The 25,382-nt window shown below is 32.2% G+C and overlaps 1 protein-coding gene across 1 annotated transcript in view; it reads right to left on the bottom strand.

Moving 5' to 3' along the window:
- Positions 1-25,382, bottom strand: part of LOC103514079 — an 80,083-nt gene that overhangs the window by 28,368 nt on the left and 26,333 nt on the right. The window contains exons 3-5 of the mRNA XM_026827125.1: positions 24,529-24,699; positions 13,528-13,672; positions 4,525-4,658 (exon numbers count right to left, since the gene is read on the bottom strand). Coding sequence (XP_026682926.1) covers positions 4,525-4,658; positions 13,528-13,672; positions 24,529-24,699 — 450 coding nt within the window. The remainder of the gene's footprint in view (positions 1-4,524; positions 4,659-13,527; positions 13,673-24,528; positions 24,700-25,382) is intronic.

Raw genomic sequence — 25,382 nt, 5'->3', positions numbered from 1 at the left:
TTATTATTATTATTATTATTATTATTATTATTATTATTATTATTATTATTATATTATTATTATTATTTTATTATTATTATTATTATTATTATTATTATTATTATTATTTATTATTATTATTATTATTATTATTATTATTATTATTATTATTATATTATTATTATTACACTAAACTAAAGTTTTACGCTGTGAGTAGTCTCTACTAGTGACTAAAACAGTGAGTTTAGGTTGGGAATGTGAAAAGAAGTCTCATGAAGAGGGAGGGAAGGAGGACCTGTGTGTTCAGAGGCGGTGAGAGGGAAGGAGAGGGGAGGAGTAGAGTCTGTAGAAAGATGAAAGGAAATGGGGCTTTAAGGGATCTGACAACTTAAGTTAAAAATTTTTACGTGAATAAAAAGTTAATGGGGGCGTCATATACTTGGGCAAGTAATAATATGAAGTATGCTCTCTCTCTATCTCTCTCTCTCTCTCTCTCTCTCTCTCTCTCTCTCTCTCTCTCTCTCTCTCTCTCTCTCTTTCTCTGACTGTTCACTCTCTCTTCTGATTCAACTCTTCTACACAAGTTTACTATCTTAAAAGACTCCTTCTTTAAATCTGCCTTTAAGATGCTTGTGCCCGGCGTCGTAGATTATTATTATTATTATTATTTTTACTGCCATCTTCTACCTGTGCCTACGAAGTACGCAAACACGTGTGATATTTTCCCCGTAATACTTCCTAGGGTGAGTGTGGGAGATATTATTGGCCCTTAATAAATATGGTAGGAAGGGGAAGAGGAGGGAAATCTAGATATATTAATATAGCTTTCTAGTAACATTTTATTGAAGATAAAGATGGAAAACAACTTCCAGCTTTCAAGTTGATACTCCTCTGGACAGAAAGGGAAAGAGAAGGGTCTGGAATCTGGATAGCTGGCAACTTTCATATCCCAGGTACTCATTTGAAATTCCCCCTCCTAATTTTTACCACCTCCCATCTTCTCCCTCGTAATGCCTCCCTTCCCTACTCTATCTTCTCCTATTCCCAACTATTGGAACATAAATAATAAGATATCGGACTGACGAGAGCAGTAACTTTGTAAAATGTAGGTAGAGCTTTAAGAGTAAAATATAGTTAAGTTTGTGGTTTGTAAGTTTTCCCTCTTACTGTTTCATTAAATTTTCAGTGGTATCTGGTAGTAAGCCATGTAGGAATTGTAGGAATCCTGAGAGCTCTGTTCTTTGGAACCTCGATAGTTTGGATCTGCCCGAGGCGCTCGTCTGGTGAGTAAGAGGAAGCTGGTTTGAATCCTAATCGATGAAATTTTTACAAAAGCTCAATGTTTTAGTTGTGTTATATTGATTTTTTTCCCCATGTGCAGTTTGTTGTACTAACTTATATCTTGTTTCTCTTTCACAGTATTCATCTACAAATCTACATTATTAGCATTTCTCGTTTGCTCTTTTGATCAAAAGAGCATTCTCTTTTTGCTTTTTTTCGTCTTCCAAGCTTTTTTTACATAAGTCTAATTTAGTTTTTCTTTGCCTTTATCTATAGATTTCCTTAAGAATTATCTTCTTTTTTTTCCTTCTTCTTCTTCTTGCTCCTTTTTATCTAATTTGTATTTTTATTATAATGAAATCCAATATTTCAACGTAATCTTCTTTTTAATTTAGTGAATTATAAAGAAGAGGAGACTACCTATACCAATATTTCTACTAAAAAACATTGGAAGTATTCCTAAGTAGGAAATATTTTTATCTGCTAGCTTTTCTGCCTAGATGAAGCAAAATCAAACAAGTTTCAAGTAGGTAGGTATGAATGAACTCTGAAATGGAAGAAATAACAAGAAATCATTAGTAAATGTGACCATGCAATTTATCCCCATGAAATAAGTAAGGAATTTACATTGAAATAGTCAAAGTTTGACTCTTGAAAATACTGTGCGTGACAAACTTTTCTTTTTCAACCAAGGTAAATATTAATTTTTGTAGGTACCACTCCTAAGAGAGTAAGGGGAAAACTGCTAGGTAGGTACTTATAATAAGCGTAGGTATTTATTTATTATTATTATATTTTTTTATACCTAATCATACTCTTAAAGAGAAAGGCGCAGATTCAATTTCATTTGAAGTATAGAATTTCTTTCAGATCGCCAAAAATAGTGATTTAGACACACATACCCTACCCACTGCTGATGTTTATTGTGTTGCACATTACATACCTATTGCAGTTTTCAGGCGACTTTAAAAATTGTGTGGTTACGAAAAATAAAGGAAATTAGACATCTCCACTAATACTTCGAATGTTTAGTGTGTTGCGCATTGCATACCTGTTATAGTTTTCAGGCGACCATACAATTTTTGTATGGTCGCCAGAATAAAAGAAATTAGACATCTCCACTAATTCTTTACTTCGCATTAATTCGTTAATTCCTTTGTATTCTAACATTCATCATACAAAGAAAGCAAGACTGAGCTCAGCCAGAGGTTACCGCTTTGTGCTCATTTAGATTTGTACTTTTTACTGTTCTCCAAGTACCATTTGATTTGAAACTGAATACTCATACCAGTCTGTACGTAATTATGTTAAATCAAACAATGCATCATGAAATATGCGAGAGAGTTTTCCATTGTTCTGCTTTAAAAAAAAAAGAAGATATTTTATTTTACTTTTGTGTATTTTTCGACCTAGGTAGTTTTTTCCTCTCTTCTTTTGAATTTTGTGAAACAGACCTGTTATAGTTTTCAGGCGACCATACAATTTTTGTATGGTCGCCAGAATAAAAGAAATTAGACATCTCCACTAATTCTTTACTTCGTATTCATTCGTTAATTCCTTTGTATTCTAACATTAATCATACAAAGAAAGCAAGACCGAGTTCAGCCAGAGGTTACCGCTTTGTGCTCATTTAGATTTGTACTTTTTACTGTTCTCCAAGTACCATTTGATTTGAAACTGAATACTCATACCAGTCTGTACGTAATTATGTTAAATCAAACAATGCATCATGAAATATGCGAGAGAGTTTTCCATTGTTCTGCTTAAAAAAAAAGATATTTTATTTTACTTTTGTGTATTTTTCGACCTAGGTAGTTTTTTCCTCTCTTCTTTTGAATTTTGTGAAACACAAAGCCAAGGGAAAGAGCCTGGTTTTTATCAAAATGAAAATTCAAGTGGAAAGAAACCAAAGGTTGAAAGTGTATTGTGTAAGTTTTAGTGCTCTTCACACAGTATTTTCCCAATGCTTTGACACATTTCTAAGTTTGTTTATCTTACGAGTAGACACTTTTCAAGCTTTCTTCGGATGGGTATCTGGAAAATTGAAGTTCACTTATTCTTACCTTTTGGACGTTTCAGCATATTTTTTTCATTTCTTTTTCTAAGACACTTTTCAAGCTTTCTTCGGATGGGTATCTGGAAAATTGAAGTTCACTTATTCTTACCTTTTGGACGTTTCAGCATATTTTTTTTTTTAATTTCTTTTTCTGACCAGAGCATAGAGATTTTTTCTGCTTTTTCAGGCAGACCAACATTAACAAGATTCGGACATGGCATTTTATCCAGATTAATCAAGCTACATGCGGCTGAGATATGAAACTTTCTCGATACCAAATAATTGCATAGGAAGGCCCTTGCGTTACGGTAGTTATTTTTCTCTGTCCTACCTCAACAATTTTTCTATTCACTACAAAAAAAGTCGTCTTTTCTAATTATGATTTTATCATCGGTCATTGAAACCACTTGAGATGGACTGATCAAATACAAAATTGATAGGCTAGATCAAAGGGCTGACGCAATTACAAACCATGTTATTTCTTTTGTTACCATCATTTGTTCATAATAGGGATCAAAGGATTAAATTTCTCATCAAAGGCTCTGTGTATAATGATCAATGACTTTGTTGTGGAATGAAAATGAAGTAACTATGAGAGATAGGGTGTTTGTCGAATACTGAACTTCATGTCCCACATTATAATGCCGGGGTGAGGGAAGTTCATAATAGGGATCAAAGGATTAAATTTCTCATCAAAGGCTCTGTGTATAATGATCAATGACTTTGTTGTGGAATGAAAATGAAGTTCTAACTATGAGAGATAGGGTGTTTGTCGAATACTGAACTTCATGTCCCACATTATAATGCCGGGGTGAAGGAGCTTTTCATTCTCATTTGGTTTTAAATATAAATACTAACTTGGTAGTATGGAGAGCAGCCAAGACGAGGCATGGAATTTTATCCTCATTTATTTTACTAATAACTAATAATTTATTTTACTCTACTCTTAAGGGTTAGTTAGCTTTCCATTTAAGTGTCGGGTTGAACAAAATGCACCAGTTATTCTTTGGAATACATAACCACCAAAAAATAAATGTTGGCAGGTGGGCCAATAAATGGTACGTTTTTTAGGTGGGCGAATAAATGGTACACTTACCCACAAGTGTGATTTTAACTTACCCACGCATGGATTGTCGTTAATCATCATAAATATATGTTTACATTTTTTACTCTTGGGCGAGTGTGTGACAAGTGTGATTTTAACTTACCCACGCATGGATTGTCGTTAATCATCATAAATATATGTTTACATTTTTTACTCTTGGGCGAGTGTGTATTTGGGCAAATGCAACCAAAAACAGGATAATATCTTATATTGATCCAGGCTTCACGACATTGGTCTCTAAATAGAAATGTGAAGTAAAACAAAATCAACAAGTATTAGACGTGGGATGTGGCATTGTGAAATTCTTCAAATGGGGATTTCCTAGTCCTATTAATACCTACCTAAACATTATTCGCAAGATAATTTTGTTAATTTGCATAACAAAAGTAAATTTTACATTCAGTTAGAAGGATTATAATTTTCGAATATTAATCAACAAGCAAAGAGAAGTATACAATGTAGAGTATGGGCTACGACATATTTATCATGTAAGTATATTTCTAACTATTGTGATCTTTAGCCTAAGCCTTATAAGAGCAAGTATCTCTACAGGTAACTGTACGAAAACGGAAAACGCCTTTCTAAACCCCACCTCAGCCTCGAATTTTTGATGACAAGTACTTAAGGGAAGTTTTTTTCAAGGTTTAAAGCATTTTCGCATCCCCGTGTGTAAAAAAAAAATAAGAGATCAAGGTGAAAAGTTAACACAACAAGAAGACACGCAAAATTTTGTCCAAACAAAATAATAAGATATCACAGGTTTTTATTTCTTACAATAAATGATTACTGTATGACACATGTTGTTTTCATAGGAACTTGTGATGGGCGACACACAGTAAAACAAGTAAGAGAGGTAAAATCACAGCCTAACATAACTCAAATGCAAATGTTGTACATAGGAACCAATTGGAGGACTGTAGGAATGCGATCAACGGAAAGGAACAAAGAAAGAAAAAAAAATATACAAGATGGAAGTGGAAGAAGGGAGAGAAGGTGAAGTAAAAGCTGAAGAGGTAGAAAAGAAGAGCCAGAGTAGGTATTGAGGGTTACTAAAACTAGGAAAGAAACAAGATGCTTGAAAGTACAACAAAAAATCCCCCAAAAAACAGTTTTTTTTTTTTTGTTTTTTGGCTTTATGGTTTTCTGGACAAAATTTGCACCACCATTTTCGTGTTCCTGGTAAAAAGACCTTTAATTTGATATATAGGTCGACCAGGTTTGGATAAGTCCTTCTATGGGGACAGACCGACCGACAGACCGACAGACTGACAGACGACACCGAGGCGAATACAATAGTCCGTCCCTTATACCTTTTTATTACTATTGTAATATTAAAGGAAGGACGGACTAAAAACATTAAAGTTACACCAACATTTATCTCCAGAAACATGCATTTTCAGCATAAAACTGATCCTTGTTTTTCATTTTTCTTTTTTTACTCACAGAGTATGTAGGTATGCGGTTTGTGGAATAAGTTTTAAACTTTACAGCAAAAAACATTTATAATGGTTTTACCGAAAAAAATTGAACACTGAGCAGCAGTTTGAGAAAAACCAAAAAATAGGGCTGCCCCGAATTTATTGCTCTCAAGTGTATATAAAAACATGTGACCTTTCCCTCATAAGTATTTGTAGATCTTCATGTGTTACAAGTCACATTACATGTCAGGCTGCGCGACATATCAAATTATATCTCTATGGAACTCAGAACTCTGATAATACAACAGAAATATGTTCAACTTTCAGCGCGTCATTCAAGTCAAATGTCTTCTGATGAGTACGAAAGACTCCTTGCGATGTCATGTCGGGTGTTTTTATAACTTCATATGACAATTATTGCTTTCCAACTGGTTGATTCCATATGCAAATTTAATTCTTCATGTGTATTTTCGAGCCTCTGATAGAATTTACAACTTTACAAACACATAGTGAAGAGTATATTATGGTAGGAAGCACCGTATTTTCTGAGCAGATGGGCTCGAATGTTCACCGTGTCTGAATTTTATCCGAATTACTCTCAATGTAGGTAGGTTATTATTATCATTTTTTTTCACCGTATTTTCTGAGCAGATGGGCTCGAATGTTCACCGTGTCTGAATTTTATCCGAATTACTCTCAATGTAGGTAGGTTATTATTATTATTTTGACAATTCTTTTTAATATAGGTATATATTTTGGTTACTCTCCTGTTTGAATAATGTTATCGGTTTGCGCTCTTAAAATAATTAAAAAATAATATTAATAATAATGAATAAATATGGATTGCCCAAACGTCATCTTTCATTACGATGAATCAATTAGAATACTATAAAATATTCATATGAAATCTTTTAAATAGATAAAGCTACCCCCAGTTCTAGTAAATTATGTAAATAGTAAAATAATTCTAAATTATGTTTTAATATTATTAATTATTATGAATATTAATAAAAGATGGCCGGCAGTGATTCGAGTATTATTATTACGGGTGGTATTATTATACGCAGCTATATAAAATGTCCTCTACATATACAAGCATTTACCCTCCTCCACCGAATGAAACATCTGTGCCTCCCCTATGGGTTTACCTTTTCTCTTACAAATTTTCAAAATGAAAAATTACACGCTGTGTTGAGAGCTGAGGTATTCAATTAACTTTTAAACTTTAAACCCTTTCTCAGGGACATGAAACCCCGTTTTTGATAGGCTTAATATGACTTGTAATTAATTTGTACCCCCATAAAGTTTCACATCACCGTCATCTTGGATTTTGAATTTGTAATTAAAATGATGTATTATTAATATATTGACTTTTCTAATATCAGCCTCGTGTCTTCAAACTACCCCGAGATTCCCTTTCACATCACCGTCATCTTGGATTTTGAATTTGTAATTAAAATGATGTATTATTAATATATTGACTTTTCTAATATCAGCCTCGTGTGTCTTCAAACTACCCCAAGAATCCTGTGGTAAATTATTAATTTAATTAGAAAATCAAAGTGTGTGGGTCTGGGTACTCATAACTTTGTAACACACTTAGCTTTTGGCCTTGGGCACTTGATATAATTTTGATCGAGCTTCATTTTACCGTAGGTATAGATACTTGAGAATAAATTTTATTATTGACTTATTTTCTCCATATTCTTGTTTGTGTTTGACCGCTTTGTTGACTGTATTTTCTGTTTGTCCTCGTATAGCTCCATACTAGTTGTAGGTATTTTCCTAGTCAGCTATAGTGTATAGATAAACAAACACGTATTTCGGTTTGTTTCAGTAACAAACAGTCTGATAAATAATATGTCGTGTCTCAGTGTAGGCACTAGGTAGGTCGGTAGGTGGTAAGACCACATAACGTATGAGACATGTCCACGTTTTACAGAAGAAAGAGAGGAAGAATAAAAAAGAAGAAGAAAGATGGAGTTTATAACGAGGCATGTCTAATGATACAAGGTAGGTACATATTAGAACTCAGAGACTTTCATGAAAAGGAAAATAAAGCAAGTAGAAGAAAAGTTCCATTTTAACTAGCAAAGAGATCACACAAAGCAACTAATTAAGAGTGACATGAAATATGTGATAGTGACAAAGAAAGATATGTAATAGTGAAAGATAGTGACGTAGGAAGATGTACCCAGGTAATAGTGGAAAACCTAAATCGAAAAATGTCGTAACACAAAAAGGAGTAATTAAATGTGACAAACTTGTTGGGAGATCTAAAGAAAGATATTCCTATTAATAACAAACTAGGCAGCTATTTATCAAGTCACCGGTATTATTGATAAATAATACATTTAACAATTTATCTAATGTCAATATTTTGCAGAACTCAGATTTTCGCAACGACATCGACATACAAATCTGAAACATCTGTTTATTGTAGAAGGTAATATTGTGAAGGTACGAGTAATATTTGGTCGGTGTTGAATAATGATGTTTCATGGCGTCAAAATTTTGTATCGAAACGGAAAAATTGATTTGCAACTGTATAGAACACTACTTTGAGTCGACAAAAATTCATTACAGGAAAAAACAGAATTTAGTAGAAAGCAAGGTTTGTGTTAATGAAGATTGATAATACCTAAATGTTTTGAATTTTAATTGATCCATATTTCATAACGTCCTCTGTTACACAGTAATTATTATGACAATAGACAGATAAATTATATACAAGTATACTTTTTGATATGCACACACATAGCTATTACACAGACAAAATGATCCTTTCTCTGCTGCAAATAATTTGACCTACTTGCCATGTTTTTCTTGTTATTGTTATTGCTTACGAGAATTTTCAACGTGAAAAAAAAACTTTTTTCACATTTTTTTTTTTGCCTAACTAAAAATAGTTATCATGACAATTGTAAATGCCTCAATGAAAATTTATTCTTTTCCTAGGACTACAAACTAGTGCATCAACTTCGAGAATAGCTGCTTTAGCACTTGACTTGTAAAGAATGTTCTCGAATGAAATTAGTGAGGTTGGAATTTAATTCAAATGCATCACCATAAAGTACCCTATAATTTTTGCCTAACTAAAAATAGTTATCATGACAATTGTAAATGCCTCAATGAAAATTTATTCTTTTCCTAGGACTACAAACTAGTGCATCCACTTCGAGAATAGCTGCTTTAGCACTTGACTTGTAAAGAATGTTCCCGAATGAAATTAGTGAGGTTGGAATTTAATTCAAATGCATCACCATAAAGTACCCTATACAGTGAGAACTCAGTTGTGATGTACGGCATTAAACCATCATTCCTACAATTTTGTTCAAGTTTTAACTACCTATTGTGGTTAGCGATATACTCGGAAGATAAACACTCATACGTAAATAAAAAGCAAATAAATTGGTCTATAAGTTTTGTTTTAATGTCGCAGCTCCCATAAAAACCCTTCATGATATTTTATTTTAATGAAAATTACTTTCCATCCTTTGTTAACAAATAATAATAATAATAATAATAATAATAATAATAAAAAAATGTAAAGTTATGTGTAAGTAGGTAGATCACTGATTGACCTAAAATAACCTAAAAAGTATCCTAAACAAGAATGTAGTGGAAAGAGGAGAATTGGACAAATCTTTACTGTTTCACAAAAGAGGAAGCACCAACGTACACTATGCTTTCACTTGCTCAATGTTCATCTTCCATTTTAATTACTTATTCATGGAAATCCTTGTGTAGATAACGATTATGTAGATACCTGTTTTGTCGGAGCTCTTACACCCTGTGTGTCGACATGCCAGAGGAGTCAAGAAGGTAAATGAAACCTTGATACCTCTTCGTTGTTAACAAAACTTCTGGCACAGATTGGGAGGACAGACTAAAACTTTTAGACATTTAGAGTCTATTGAAAGAAGAAAAAGAAAGAAAAAAAAATACCTCTTCGATGAAGAGTAAGATGTGAGATGATGGGATGATGAATTTTGGCGTTCTCAGATAGATTTCCAAGGATTTTTTGAGGAAAAATGCGAGAAAAAGTAGAGTGAAATCGAGGGCAAGGAAATTAATAAGTAGCTGAAAATGCAAATTTGTTAACAAAACTTCTGGCACAGATTGGGAGGACAGACTAAAACTTTTAGACATTTAGAGTCTATTGAAAGAAGAAAAAGAAAGAAAGAAAGAAAAAAAAAAAACAACTTTGTCTTTACGATTCTTAATACCTAGTTCTTTGATACCATCTTTGTAAAAGCTATAAAAGTATTTTACTCTGGGTTCAAAGTCTGACTTTCAAATCCTTGTTTGAACTTGTTAGTATTGGAAAATAATCGTTGAAATTCCATTGATCTTGAAGTAAAGACTTGAAGAAGAAGAAAACAATTAGCTAATGGATTTTTATCATTTCCTCTAGGTACCTAGCTAGAAAACAAAAATACAGAGGCACATGACTAGTGAACAAACTTTGAGTATTCAATTTCATCCTCTTGAACTTAAAACAGTGCCTCATTGTTGAATGATTTTAATCGTTGAAATTCCATTGATCTTGAAGTAAAGACTTGAAGAAGAAGAAAACAATTAGCTAATGGATTTTTATCATTTCCTCTAGGTAGCTAGAAAACAAAAATACAGAGCCACATGACTAGTGAACAAACTTTGAGTATTCAATTTCATCCTCTTGAACTTAAAACAGTGCCTCATTGTTTAATGATTTCAAGTAGGTAATAATGAGTATAATGATTGAAGAGGAAAGTTCGACATAATATGAGAAATAATTTTGAACAGATACCTATGGTTCTCGAGGCACATCCACCAATTAATAATTACTTTACAATAAGTTTCGATACCAATTTTCATTTATAATTTTTTCAAGAGGTTAACTTTTATTTTAGGTAATCCAGGTTTGATTGGAACAACGCACCACCTGATAAAAGCCACAACACATGTAGTACAAATAATTCCTTGAAAACTTGAATTTACAATCCAAGGTTGCGGAACTTTGTAGCAAAGTCTGGGTGAAAAGTTCACAAAACACCCGAGATTTTTGTTGCAAGGGAAAAAGGAAATTTTGAAAAAAAAATTAGGTACCGAAGAATTTTCTTAAATCCAAAACTTAAAAGCTTTTCTCAGCATATGTTTTTCCTTTCTTCGAGCTGTAAGCTCTTCGCTACTTACTTTCCCTTTATATGAACCTCCAGATAGTTGGGATAACATCTGGCACTCGATTTTCATTTATATTTTATTTCATCTTATTATTCTTCGCATGTTTTTCCACTACGCTTTGTAGGTACCATGCGTTCTAGTCTTGTTCATATTTTTTTCCCCCTCTCTGAAGTTTTACAGTTTTGTGGATAATGTAGAGCAAAGGGGTAAAGCAACTTGGTGTATTATTTTGTTTTCTAAAAGAGAAAAAAAATTATCTTCACAGAACTGCTTACAACGCTGCGAGTATTCTAGCGTTTATAATTTTTGTATAATTAACCAAGCCATCGCCAGTAGAAAGCAGTCTCCGTAGCCTTTGCGTATCATATTATCACATTGCAGACTATGCTAAATAAGAAGCACCAGTAGCTCCGTGGTGGAGTCATAATCAAGAGGGTCGGGTGTTGACGCCAAGTACAAAATAATTAGGTATTTCAAATCAATGTGAAGTAATCAGTGGTCGTTATGCTTATACATGTGTCATGTGTGTCGTCAAAAATTATACCACTGTATTATAACACAAAGACATAATATACACTTTGTCACATGCCACTAATCCTCAATTTGTTGAGGAACACACATGAAGAGATCAGGAATGGGACGAATATGTATCTCTAACATTTTATCACACACGGGTACTTCAACCGCAAAATGTTCAATCGTATAGCAATGAGCTTCAAATATGCTTTCGTGTTATTCGGGTGTTGGTTTTGTTGAAATTTTCAAAACCAGGAGTGTAAAATACAACACTTGTAGCTATCATGTAAACCTCATACTCTTTTCAATACATGCTGCATAGGTTTACAGATAGTTATGTGTATCTGCTACAAATGAAAAATGAATTAATAATAATTAATTAATGGTGCCGATTATAATCCGTTTGATCTCACTTATGCTGGACAACCATTAGTACCTAATTTAAAAACTAATTATCCTGAGACAATTTCACGTGGAAATTGTAAATTCCATTTCGTTTTTGATTAGTCACCCGGTACATTATTATCTATTACAATAAATACATATTTACGAGATACATAATATTTATATGTATTTATTACGTTTCTAAATGCATGCATAATATTCAATTTTCTTCTGAAAAATAAATAATAATGCGAGGGGAAAATGTATGCAAATCGCATTTTTTTTTTTCATGCTCCATCATTTACGTAATATTGTAAAATATAAACAGGATTTTCAGTATCCAGTTGGAAGCACGTTTTACTATCTAGGTAGTTTAGAGGAGACAAAATAAGCCAGCCCCAAAACACGTTGCAAGTTACCTTAATCCAAGGAAAAAGCACGTTTTACTATCTAGGTAGTTTAGAGGAGACAAAATAAGCCAGCCCCAAAACACGTTGCAAGTTACCTTAATCCAAGGAAAAAGTACCTATTCGAAGCTATTTTCATGTTACATGTTAGTGATATTACACTATCATTACTCAGTAATGGATTTCAGTGCACGTATTTACTTTAGTCTGAGGTTTTTCCTAATTGAATTGGAAAGAAAAAAAGTAAAGAAAGAAGACAGGAGGATAAAAAGTAGGTACAGGGGAAAAGTTTGCTTAATTTAATGTTTGTTGTAAGATGATGTTTTATGACAAGATGACAGGAGGATAAAAAGTAGGTACAGGGGAAAAGTTTGCTTAATTTAATGTTTGTTGTAAGATGATGTTTTATGACAAGATTTTTTTTCTTCATCTCCCAGAGTTATTCTAAGAAAATGAAATTTTTCATTATTTTCATCAATCACTTGATCTCAATTTTGCCTAATCTCTCCCTTGCCCATCTCCCAGAGTTATTCTAAGAAAATGAAATTTTTCATTATTTTCATCAATCACTTGATCTCAATTTTGCCTAATCTCTCCCTTGCCCTTGGTCCCTTGGTTGTATAAGGCCATTTTATTTTAAATGAAGGAATTGGACAAGGAATCAATAAAATCTAGATAATGAAAGAGCTGATGAAAATAGATCATTCAAATATTGATAGAAATTAATAGATAGGTTGAATGGATAAAAAATAAGGCAATGAAAAAATCCCCTTTAATTTTCACCTTGTATAGTGTAGATAATTGGAGGAATGAGATTTTTCCTGTTCTTTCTTTTTGTTTCAATGTATATTTTTATTTTCTTGTTTCAGACATCATCTTGTGTCCTCCTCGTTCCAACGAACGGACCTATCTTTAGAAGACTATTCGTGAATTTTTACGGTGTCGAAATTACCTTCTCCCTAAGTACAAAGGTACCCCCTAATCCTTAATTTTCCACTACCTACCACTGTTGTTCTATAAGGGTGTAATGTAGGTACCTCTTACAAAATATAGCGTTATTTTCAAAAATCCTACTAAGAGATACTTTATCTTGAAAGAACAAGAACCACGTAAAAACACTTTAGACCGTAATAGCGCCATGAAACTATCTATTCTACTGTCTAACAATAATTTATGTTGACTGTTTTTATTATACCTTTCTATGTTTTTACTTACCTATTTTCACTTATACATTTTCTATCTCTAGTTTTACACTTTTTTTTAAAGTCTTCAAATTTCTCATGACAATGTACATCTTTGAGGCAAATATCAATTGCATGGTCACATATGGGAAGAGCATCAATAGTATACAGATCCTTATCTGAAAGACGGGGATTCATATTGTTTATTGTAAATATCTACTTTAAACACATAGGGAGGACATTGACATGAACATTAAAATAATATACATCAAAGAAAATATTAAGTTAGTCACCCGGTACATTATTATCTATTACAATAAATACATATTTACGAGATACATAATATTTATATGTATTTATTACGTTTCTAAATACATGCATAATATTCAATTTTCTTCTGAAAAATAAATAATAATGCGAGGGGAAAAATGTATGCAAATCGCATTTTTTTTTTCATGCTCCATCATTTACGTAATATTGTAAAATACAAACAGGATTTTCAGTATCCAGTTGGAAAACCTTCCACTACTCAAGAGTCTATTATTATTATTATTATTATTATTATTATTAAATGTCACAAAATTTTCCGTTTTATTTTCGTGTTAAGGAGTCGAAAAATATTCTGTCAAGTGCATACCCGGGGATTTAGTTTAAACGCCCTAGTCCAAAAAGAACCAAACTTTGTACACAGAAACATACTCTTTCTCATTTAGTTTTGTTTTTCGAGTTGATGGCATTAGAAAGAAAGCAAGAAAATCTCACCATAAAGCATAATACTGTTATGCATGGCATTACAAATTACAAGTATTACTAACTTTTACTTGTAATGCTATGCTACCCACTATTAGGTACAGTTGTGTGGTAAGACAGGAGGGAAAAGTTGTAACAAGCCATCTTATACATATCTTCTTGTCTATATCTAACATTTTTTGACTTGGTGGGAAGGCTTTTTTTTTAAAAACCTACTTTGGGTAATCTCATAGCATGAAAGCGAACTCGCACCATTTGGATTTTTATGGTCTTCTATACTTTAGGTAAATAGGTACAATTTTGTGATTTGTATTGAAATTCGTTCTAACTTGGCAAAGCGCACTGCCGTGCATTCATAGTAAAGGGCATCATAATTTATTCCCTGAGTTCTTATTTATTTAAAACGATTTCCTGCTCTTATCCTTGATATGAGGACAGTGAGGAAAGCTTTGGTTACTCTTAACGTAACAAAGGATACGTAAAAAAAGTTGATATGTGTCAGTAAGGAGAACGTAGAAGGTTATACAAACAACCTTCCTCAGCTGTCTTTGTCTACATAAAATCATTAGGGAAAAAATGTATTCTCTATTTAAGGGAGGACGTAGAAGGTTATACAAACAACCTTCCTCAGCTGTCTTTGTCTACATAAAATCATTAGGGAAAAAATGTATTCTCTATTTAAGGGAGGGAAAAATGTCATTTTCTCGTCAGAAAATAGTAGCTGTTTGTTTTACAGTGTCATACTACGTTTTCAATGCCTGCCACATACGCTCAGACCATCTGACAGACCACAACCTTGGTCTGTAAGACCGCAGTCTGTCAGGCGGTCTGAACGTGGGTGATGGGCATTAGACAGAGGTGGGCAAAGAAATAGAGGTATTTTAAAGAAAAAAAAATAAATAAATAGAAAGTTACCCTTACTTTCTTGGTATTCAAGCTCTACCTTATTTGAAAAAGACACCCACTCAAAACAAAACTTTTTGATGTAAAAAAAAACTGCCAAAATGAAAATCATTTGAAACCAAATTGAAGAATGCCTGCCACATACGCTCAGACCATCTGACAGACCACAACCTTGGTCTGTAAGACCGCAGTCTGTCAGGCGGTCTGAACGTGGGTGGTGAGCGTTAGACAGAGGTGGGCAAAGAAATAGAGGTATTTTAAAGCAAAATAAATAAATAAATAAATAGAAAGTTACCCTTACTTTCTTGGTATTCAAGTTCTACCTTATTTGAGAAAGACACCCACTCAAAACAAAACTTTTTGGTGTAAAAAAAAACTGCCAAAATGAAAATCATTTGAAACCAAATTGAGAAAAGTAGATAGATATCGTATACCCAAGTTCCACTGTGTGTTAAGAAACCTGTACGATGGACACTTTGAAAACCCACAAGATAGGAAAAAGAGGAAAAAAATGTGTAAATCCCAGTAGACTCTATTAATAGAACAAAATAAAGAACTACGTAGGTGTACTTTCCATCTCATATATTTTTCTCATATGAATTAGAACACAGTTGAAGAGTTGTATTATAGTTCTTCTTTTACTTTCAACATCCTATAAGCATTATCATTCTGCTTCACACTCCTCAGAGTTCCACGTGCCTTTTGAAGACGAATAAACTATTATTAGGAAAACTTAGGTGAATGCAAATATAAAGACTAGACACTTAGGTACATATGTCTGAAAATAAAATGAAAATACCTATTGTTCTAAATAGGTAAGATTAAAAAGAATTGGAACAAAGTGTGAATCTGACGGAAAAAAGATGAGGGGTCAGAAGAAAGAGAGGAAGAATAAAAAAGAAGAAGAAAGATGGAGTTTATAACGAGGCATGTCTAATGATACAAGGTAGGTACATATTAGGACTCCTGTACAGAGACTTTCATGAAAAGGAAAATAAAGCAAGTAGAAGAAAAGTTCCATTTTAACTAGCAAAGAGATCACACAAAGCAACTAATTAAGAGTGACATGAAATATGTGATAATGACAAAGAAAGATATGTAATAGAGAAAGATAGTGACGTAGGAAGATGTACCCAGGTAATAGTGGAAAACCTAAATTGAAAAATGTCATAACACAAAAAGGAGAAATTAAATGTGACAAACTTGTTGGGAGATCTAAAGAAAGATATTCCTATTAATAACAAACTAGGCAGCTACTTACTTGGGAGCAAAAGTTCAACCTGAAAGTAATTACTCACAAAATAGACCTAATGGAATCATAAATGATTGCTTTCCTGACAAAACTTGGGAGTTCTTATTCGTAATTTCAACTTTTTAACTAGCTCGAGTTATATCGAGTTTATAAGTAATAACTTGGGAAATTTAATGGAAGTACCTACGCTACGAATACATTGAAAGTTTCATTTTAATATTAATTTAAATTATTTCATAGGAAATGTTTTTTTTTTAATACTTAGGTACAGCTGAACTTTTACTTTTCTTTGAAAAAGTATCGAACTTCTTAGTTTTACCAGTGGTAAGATACCTATGCCTAAGAATGAAAAAACAATTTCATCTTCATCTTAGTAAAAAAATAAAAAATAAAATACTTTTGGAAAACGTATCTCTAAAAAATGTAAATGATTTGGCCTTTTCTCTCTGGAGGCATTGAGGATGCAACAATTTGGGGAATATAAAAATAGGAGTTTTTGTTATAATGATACTTTCTTTTTACCTTTTCATACCGCAATGCAGTCACGAATAAAAGAAAGTTCTACAAAGAGCTGATGAAAATATATCATTCAAATATTGATAGAAATTAATAGATAGGTTGAATGGATAAAAAATAAGGCAATAAAAAAATCCCCTTTAATTTTCCACCTTGTATAGTGTAGATAATTGTAGGAATGAGATTTTTCCTGCTTTCTTTTTGTTTCAATGTATATTTTTATTTTCTTCTTTCAGACATCATCTTGTGTCCTCCTTGTTCCAACGAACCGACCTATCTTTAGAAGACTATTCGTGAATTTTTACGGTGTCGAAATTACCTTCTCCCTAAGTACAAAGGTACCCTAATCCTTAATTATCCACTACCTACCACTCAAGTTCTACACGCTTCACGAACACCTTTTAGATTATTTTAGAGTCAGAGCGAGAGAGAAAATAGCTAGAGAACTGAGTGACTAGAAAAAAAACCACATGCCTTGATTTTACAGTCGCAAGTATTTTCTATTTTTTACCTCTTTTAATTAATAAATAGTCAGAAATATTTTTCTCAACAAACTTAAAAATTAGGCTTGGTTCTTTTTGTTTTCAATAGGAGAAAGAAGAAAAACATTCTTATATTTCTCAAACCAAATAGGTAATCGGAAAGGAAAAAAAGATAAACACTATGATATACAAAATATTAGGATAATAAAAGCAATAAAGGTAATTTACTCAGAGTTACAAATCAAATAGCATGGGAAAAACATCAATCTAGAGAAGTGAAGGGAAAAATCAAACAACAGAGCGTGTGTGGGGAAATAATTACTCTATAGTGAAAAATCTATGACATAGCGTGGAGCAAAAAACTCTGTCAAATCTCGTCAGCAGATCTAAGGGGTTCTGTATGCAAAGTCCAAACTCAAACTGAACTCAACCGACTATGTTGAAAAATGTGAACGCAAGAAATTCTAGCCATTGTAATAAAACCTGATCATGGAAAATATGCAGACATTGCACCTCCATTATCAAACATTATTAAAAGAGCTAAAATTCCTCTATGAATATCTTTTGACTCATGTTCTAATTCTAAGAATACAACTAACAAAACTCTGTTCAAACTCTAAGGAATATAATTAAAATCTCCATGCACATCAAAGAAGCAACACATGAGTTTTTATTTCTAGGAAAAGTGGAATGCTTTCAAGTTGAGCTCAGTTTTTTTTTCTTTCTATAGTGAGAACTTAAATCTCCATGCACATCAAAGAAGCAACACATGAGTTTTTATTTCTAGGAAAAGTGGAATGCTTTCAAGTTGAGCTCAGTTTTTTTTTTTACTTTTTTCTTTCTATAGTGAGAACTGTATGGGAAGAGCATCAATAGTATACAGATCCTTATCTGAAAGACGGGGATTCATATTGTTTATTGTAAATATCTACTTTAAACACATAAGGAGGACATTGACATGAACATTAAAATAATATACATCAAAGAAAATATTAAAAACGAGACTGAAAAGTAAACTAATAATAATCTTTAAAGTTGCAAAGCAAATTTCTCCGTTTTCAATTTAAGTTAGGACGGTTTGTTTTCTATTTATTTTACGCTAAGGCAAACACGGCGCGACGAAGCAAATTTTAAACGTTTCTGAACACAACAAGAGAATATTTTCCAAGTCACCGGTATTATTGATAAATAATACATTTAACAATTTATCTAATGTCAATATTTTGCAGAACTCAGATTTTCGCAACGACATCAACATACAAATCTGAAACATCTGTTTATTGTAGAATGTAATATTGTGAAGGTACGAGTAATATTTGGTCGGTGTTGAATAATGATGTTGTTTCATGGCGTCAAAATTTTGTATCGAAACGGAAAAATTGATTTGCAACTGTATAGAACACTACTTCGAGTCGACAAAAATTCATTACAGGAAAAAACAGAATTTAGTAGAAAGCAAGGTTTGTGTTAATGAAGATTGATAATACCTAAATGTTTTGAATTTTAATTGATCCATATTTCATAACGTCCTCTGTTACACAGTAATTATTATGACAATAGACAGATAAATTATATACAAGTATACTTTTTGATATGCACACACATAGCTATTAAGTACACAGACAAAATGATCCTTTCTACACTTGTAGCTATCATGTAAACCTCATACTCTTTTCAATACATGCTGCATAGGTTTACAGATAGTTATGTGTATCTGCTACAAATGAATTAATAATAATTAATTAATGGTGTCGATTATAATCCGTTTGATCTCACTTATGCTAAAGTTCTACACGCTTCACGAACACCTTTTAGATTATTTTAGAGTCAGAGCGAGAGAGAAAATAGCTAGAGAACTGAGTGACTAGAAAAGAAACCACATGCCTTGATTTTACAGTCGCAAGTATTTTCTATTTTTTACCTCTTTTAATTAATAAAAAGTCAGAAATATTTTTCTCAACAAACTTAAAAATTAGGCTTGGTTCTTTTTGTTTTCAATAGGAGAAAGAAGAAAAACATTCTTATATTTCTCAAACCAAATAGGTAATCGGAAAGGAAAAAAAGATAAACACTATGATATACAAAATATTAGGATAATAAAAGCAATAAAGGTAATTTACTCAGAGTTACAAATCAAATAGCATGGGAAAAACATCAATCTAGAGAAGTGAAGGGAAAAATCAAACAACAGAGCGTGTGTGGGGAAATAATTACTCTATAGTGAAAAATCTATGACATAGCGTGGAGCAAAAAACTCTGTCAAATCTCGTCAGCAGATCTAAGGGGTTCTGTATGCAAAGTCCAAACTCAAACTGAACTCAACCGACTATGTTGAAAAATGTGAACGCAAGAAATTCTAGCCATTGTAATAAAACCTGATCATGGAAAATATGCAGACATTGCACCTCCATTATCAAACATTATTAAAAGAGCTAAAATTCCTCTATGAATATCTTTTGACTCATGTTCTAATTCTAAGAATACAACTAACAAAACTCTGTTCAAACTCTAAGGAATATAATTAAAATCTCCATGCACATCAAAGAAGCAACACATGAGTTTTTATTTCTAGGAAAAGTGGAATGCTTTCAAGTTGAGCTCAGTTTTTTTTTCTTTCTATAGTGAGAACTTTAACATAATCTAAGACCTATGGTCCAAGTGTGATACAAGTGTGATTTTAACTTACCCACGCATGGATTGTCGTTAATCATCATAAATATATGTTTACATTTTTTACTCTTGGGCGAGTGTGTATTTGGGCAAATGCAACCAAAAACAGGATAATATCTTATATTGATCCAGGCTTCACGACATTGGTCTCTAAATAGAAATGTGAAGTAAAACAAAATCAACAAGTATTAGACGTGGGATGTGGCATTGTGAAATTCTTCAAATGGGGATTTCCTAGTCCTATTAATACCTACCTAAACATTATTCGCAAGATAATTTTGTTAATTTGCATAACAAAAGTAAATTTTACATTCAGTTAGAAGGATTATAATTTTCGAATATTAATCAACAAGCAAAGAGAAGTATACAATGTAGAGTATGGGCTACGACATATTTATCATGTAAGTATATTTCTAACTATTGTGATCTTTAGCCTAAGCCTTATAAGAGCAAGTATCTCTACAGGTAACTGTACGAAAACGGAAAACGCCAGTCTAAAAAATATTACAAAAATTATGAATGTATTTTAACAAATAATAATAATAATAATAATAATAATAATAATAATAATAATAATAATAAAAAAATGTAAAGTTATGTGTAAGTAGGTAGATCACTGATTGACCTAAAATAACCTAAAAAGTATCCTAAACAAGAATGTAGTGGAAAGAGGAGAATTGGACAAATCTTTACTGTTTCACAAAAGAGGAAGCACCAACGTACACTATGCTTTCACTTGCTCAATGTTCATCTTCCATTTTAATTACTTATTCATGGAAATCCTTGTGTAGATAACGATTATGTAGATACCTGTTTTGTCGGAGCTCTTACACCCTGTGTGTCGACATGCCAGAGGAGTCAAGAAGGTAAATGAAACCTTGATACCTCTTCGATGAAGAGTAAGATGTGAGATGATGGGATGATGAATTTTGGCGTTCTCAGATAGATTTCCAAGGATTTTTTGAGGAAATGCGACAAAAAGTAGAGTGAAATCGAGGGCAAGGAAATTAATAAGTACCCACTTGAAAAAATAATAGATAATTTGTTAGTCAAAGGAACTTTTTAAAGATCGTTCCTTTTTTTACCATTAGTTTTAAAGGGCAAAAATGGACTTCTTAAAAAATAAAAAAATCCGGCTAGGGTCCAGAAAATTTTTCTAATTTTTACCAATAGTAAATTAATGTTTTGTGTTTTTTTCTAAAGCACCTGGTTCAAAAATGGTGTAAACCAGTTGGAAATGACTTTTTGTGAAGTAAATTTGATGTGGCGATAAACTCTCTAATTCAACCGAGGTACCAACTTTTTACGAAGATCGAGTTTAAAAAAACAAAACTCGTACAAATAATCTCTATTTAGGTGTTTACTATTATTATATTAGTAAAGTCAGGACTTCTTTTTGTACTTCAACACCCTGTATTATAAAGAATCTCATGACAATAGAAATGAATTTGATTCTTCTTACTTAATGTGCTCACATTCCTGTAAAAATTCGAGAACATTCCCTTCTTTTCAGGGACGATTTTATTCCGATTTTACATGAAAATTATAAACGGAAATGTCCATGTACCTAGGTATAAAATATTCTTCTGACCTACCCAGTATAGTAGATAATAAATTATATAACATTAAACTTGAATAAGTACTAATGTTTTTTTTTACCTATCCCTTCAATTGCAATTTTCATAATTCATAAATACTGATATAATGTACGATTACCTATGTATTTTTTTTTTCTGATAAATTGTAAAATCGATAAAGTTAGCTATATTATATTTTGTTATTACTCCTTTTCACTCTTCCCCTAAAAGGAATTGCAACAGATAAATAATAATCATAGATTACATTTTATCCCGGATACAAAATAAGAATTAGGCAGTTTGTAAAACCTACCAGATACCTGTCTACTTGAAACACCCATACTTTTTGAAAATAAATGACAATAGGTATTTAAGATATGAAAATTTTATCTATAGTCAGCTATTTATGTAGAAAAAAGAGCTCTAACATAAGGTTTTTGCTGAAAGTTTTCATCATAGATGAAGAAAGTTTGAGTATTCCAAGGACGTCCTTAGGAGTTTAAAAGTTCGGGGCTAAAGTCTATAAGTTGGGAGAAGTTCTTAATAATTTGTTAACGTTTCAGTACCTGCAAAGTCGAATATTCATCTAATTAAATCCTTTACGTATTTCCTTCTTTATTAGCTTTCTGATAAAGGAAATTCTTAGAAATTTTCACCTATTTCCAGCGCACCCCCTACAGCGTTTCCCGGTAGAAACACCATTCGATAAAACAATTATGAAGTTTTCACCTAGGTACTTTTAATATAAGTTGAAAGTTTTCCTGAAAATTTGTGAATAATACGAAATGGGTGAGAGCTCTTTTCTAGTTTAAATTATTCAAGTATTTAAGCTGAATTTTTTCCTCAAGTGTCATCAAAAACAGTTTCACGAGTTTCAATGGAACAGTGGAAAAATTCCCAGGTTCTCTTTCAAAAATTTCCAACACTACGAAACAAGTATCTTTTTTTACTCTATGTTAGAAGTTTATTTGGATGAATAATAAAGAAAAAATGTTTTACTATCTTTCTAATGCAATAAATACTCTTGTCGTACGAGTATGTTTGAATAAAAATTGTATCTTACGTATGGTAAATATAAGTTCATAATATTTTCAATTCGATTTTCTTGGGAAGTTGAATTTCGGTATGGTTGGGGGAGAGCATTGTCTCCTTCAATTTTATTGTGACTTTTTACCTTCAAAGTTTGTCTTGTCTACTTTCTATTTATATCTACATACTAGCAAGGCGTTTCTCACCGTCTGACCCTGATTACAGCTTGTGTTGCTGTCTGTATTATTATTATTTATAATGATAGCTCCCAAGGTGAAGAAGTCATTTATTATTGACAACATTTTCTAATTCAATTACAATGGCAGGGGTCAGGACTGATAGTGATTTTACTGATAATAACCAAAGGAGTAAAAGAATTGACAATTGAAACCATCTAGGTTTTTCAGCAAGGAATGCAAGACCTTTGTTGAAGAAGTAAGAATCGCATTGTGTTTGATCTCTGAGTATGTGAAAAGGAGTATTTCAATTATTCGAATGCATTTCCTTAGTTATCTGAAGTTAAAGTTCGACTGATATGGAGGATCCTTTATTTTCCCTTCAAAGGAAATTCAACAGTACTTAAAGGTTGAAAAGCTCTTTGCCTTAATGATTTTTCTCCAATTTGGACATTTTTTTGTTGATGGTGGGCATAAAACTCGGAACTTTTTGATGTGTTACAACCGGACGCACCCTCATCTATTTGCATATTATTCTGTTATTGTCTTTCTTTTCAATAAATTGTTTCTTCTTCTTACGTTCGAAGTAGAATGTTACAGAAATCATAAGGTATCGATTAAAGGTTTAAAAGTCAGATTTTGAAACCCTAGTTTTAATTTAGAATAAAATTAAAGTATACAAATTGAAAAGAGTATTTTGGTCAAAAAGTACATTCAAAATTTAGGCCTAACTTTGTATAGGTGCCGTAAAAATCGACCACATGGAAATTAAAACTTGCCTACATAGAACAATTTTATCGGCACAGACAAATGGGCACAGACATAAACACAAACTACCACAACATTAATCATTTGAAAATATACTTACCAGCAAATTCTCTGGGGCGTTAGCTTCACCCATATAAACCCTAAGATAAATATCAGATTAATTACAACACATTTAACACTTTGACCACTGATCGGGAAAGAAGTATAGGTATAGGCTTACGGAGTGGGTATTAGTGGAGATGTCAATTTTACTCAATGTGTAAAAATAGACAAGTAATTCACAGTAGGTACTTTGTTAATGAAAATTAGAGACCCAAATGTACTAAAAATAGTTGAAGCCCAAAATTTAATTTATGCACACTCATACATCTATGTCGTTAGAGACCTAAATGAATAGGTATACCTATGAATTAATGATGTAAAATATTAAGATAGTAACATCATAAAGTTGTGGTCAATGTGTTAAATATTAATTTGGCAAAGAGTCATTATTACCGCCTGTATAAATCTCTGTCAGACATATGCCTATAGTTAGGATGGGTATACACTGCAATGTACGCGTATACTGTCCAGAATTTTTCTCATTGATCTACTCTGTAACATCAGCTCTATAAACATGGAACATTCAAGAATTTCAAGATGTAAATAAAGTTATTATTTCATGAATTCTCAACGGTACATTCATGTATCTTGCGATTTTAATAAACAAGGATAGAGATTGAAGGGGAGGGGCCTGTAAAGTTATGTACATACTACACAATAAAGTTCTTGCACAGATTGAAGAATTCACAACATACATCATGCGAAATCATAAAATTGTCAAGACTTTATTCATAACAGAGAGAAGAAAAAGAGTAAACAGAATGAAGATCAGATTATGGAGAAAGAAGAAAAATTAGGGAAAATATTTACCTTTTCGTTCTACAAATATACAAGGGTGATCAAATAAAAAATATCGAAATGTGTTACATTCTAGTTCAACTTGAGAGTCACGACAGAGGCAGGTGGGTTTGAAGAAGGGGAATGCTTGTAGAGTACGGAGAGCTGCTTGACACTTTGTGACGGTTACTGTGGAACAGGAAACTGAAAGCAAAACAAAATTGGGAAATTAATTAGGGGGGAAACATTATTTACAAAAGACTAGTATAAGTAACATTGGATAACAATGGTTGATTATTGATAAAGTTTTGAATGGTGCAGAAGATGAAAAATATTGTGGTAGGTATACCTACCTCTGTAATATTTATTTTATACGAACAAAATATAATAATCATTACCTACAGTCACCTCTCTGAATAAAAATACAGACTTTTGATCCTCCTATGTTTGTACATTAGTCAACGAAACGAGCTCCATTAAACTAACTTGAAGCATGAACTAACTCACTATAAATATGCATTTAATGCAAATGACAGCAAAGCAAGTTTTCATATTGTCATAAATAAAAATTCAAATTTCAGCTGAAAAAGGAGCAATTTTCTCCACTATTAAAGGTTAAATTGGTACACAACAATATAAATGAGGAAAATGAACACAGAATATTTTTTTTTCTTTCAGGATGAAGAAAAAATGTATGGAACAAGAATTATTATAGGTAAAGCATGGCTTTTTTTATTATTCTTCCCAAGACTATAGAGTAAACTTGAGAAGCGTAAAGTGGCACTCACGCCACACGGTAAAGAATGGGAGAAAATGCTTCTGTTTTCAAGAAAAAAAAAGTTCCTATTGAAATTTTCAGAAACACAGCCTGCCTTGTTCTTTTTCTG

Source organism: Diaphorina citri, unplaced genomic scaffold (genome assembly GCF_000475195.1).
Source record: "Diaphorina citri unplaced genomic scaffold, Diaci psyllid genome assembly version 1.1 scaffold1079, whole genome shotgun sequence".
In the NCBI taxonomy this organism is placed as follows: Eukaryota; Metazoa; Arthropoda; class Insecta; order Hemiptera; family Psyllidae; genus Diaphorina; species Diaphorina citri.
Note: the sequence above shows the minus strand (reverse complement) of the source record. Positions and strands in the feature narration are given on the sequence as shown.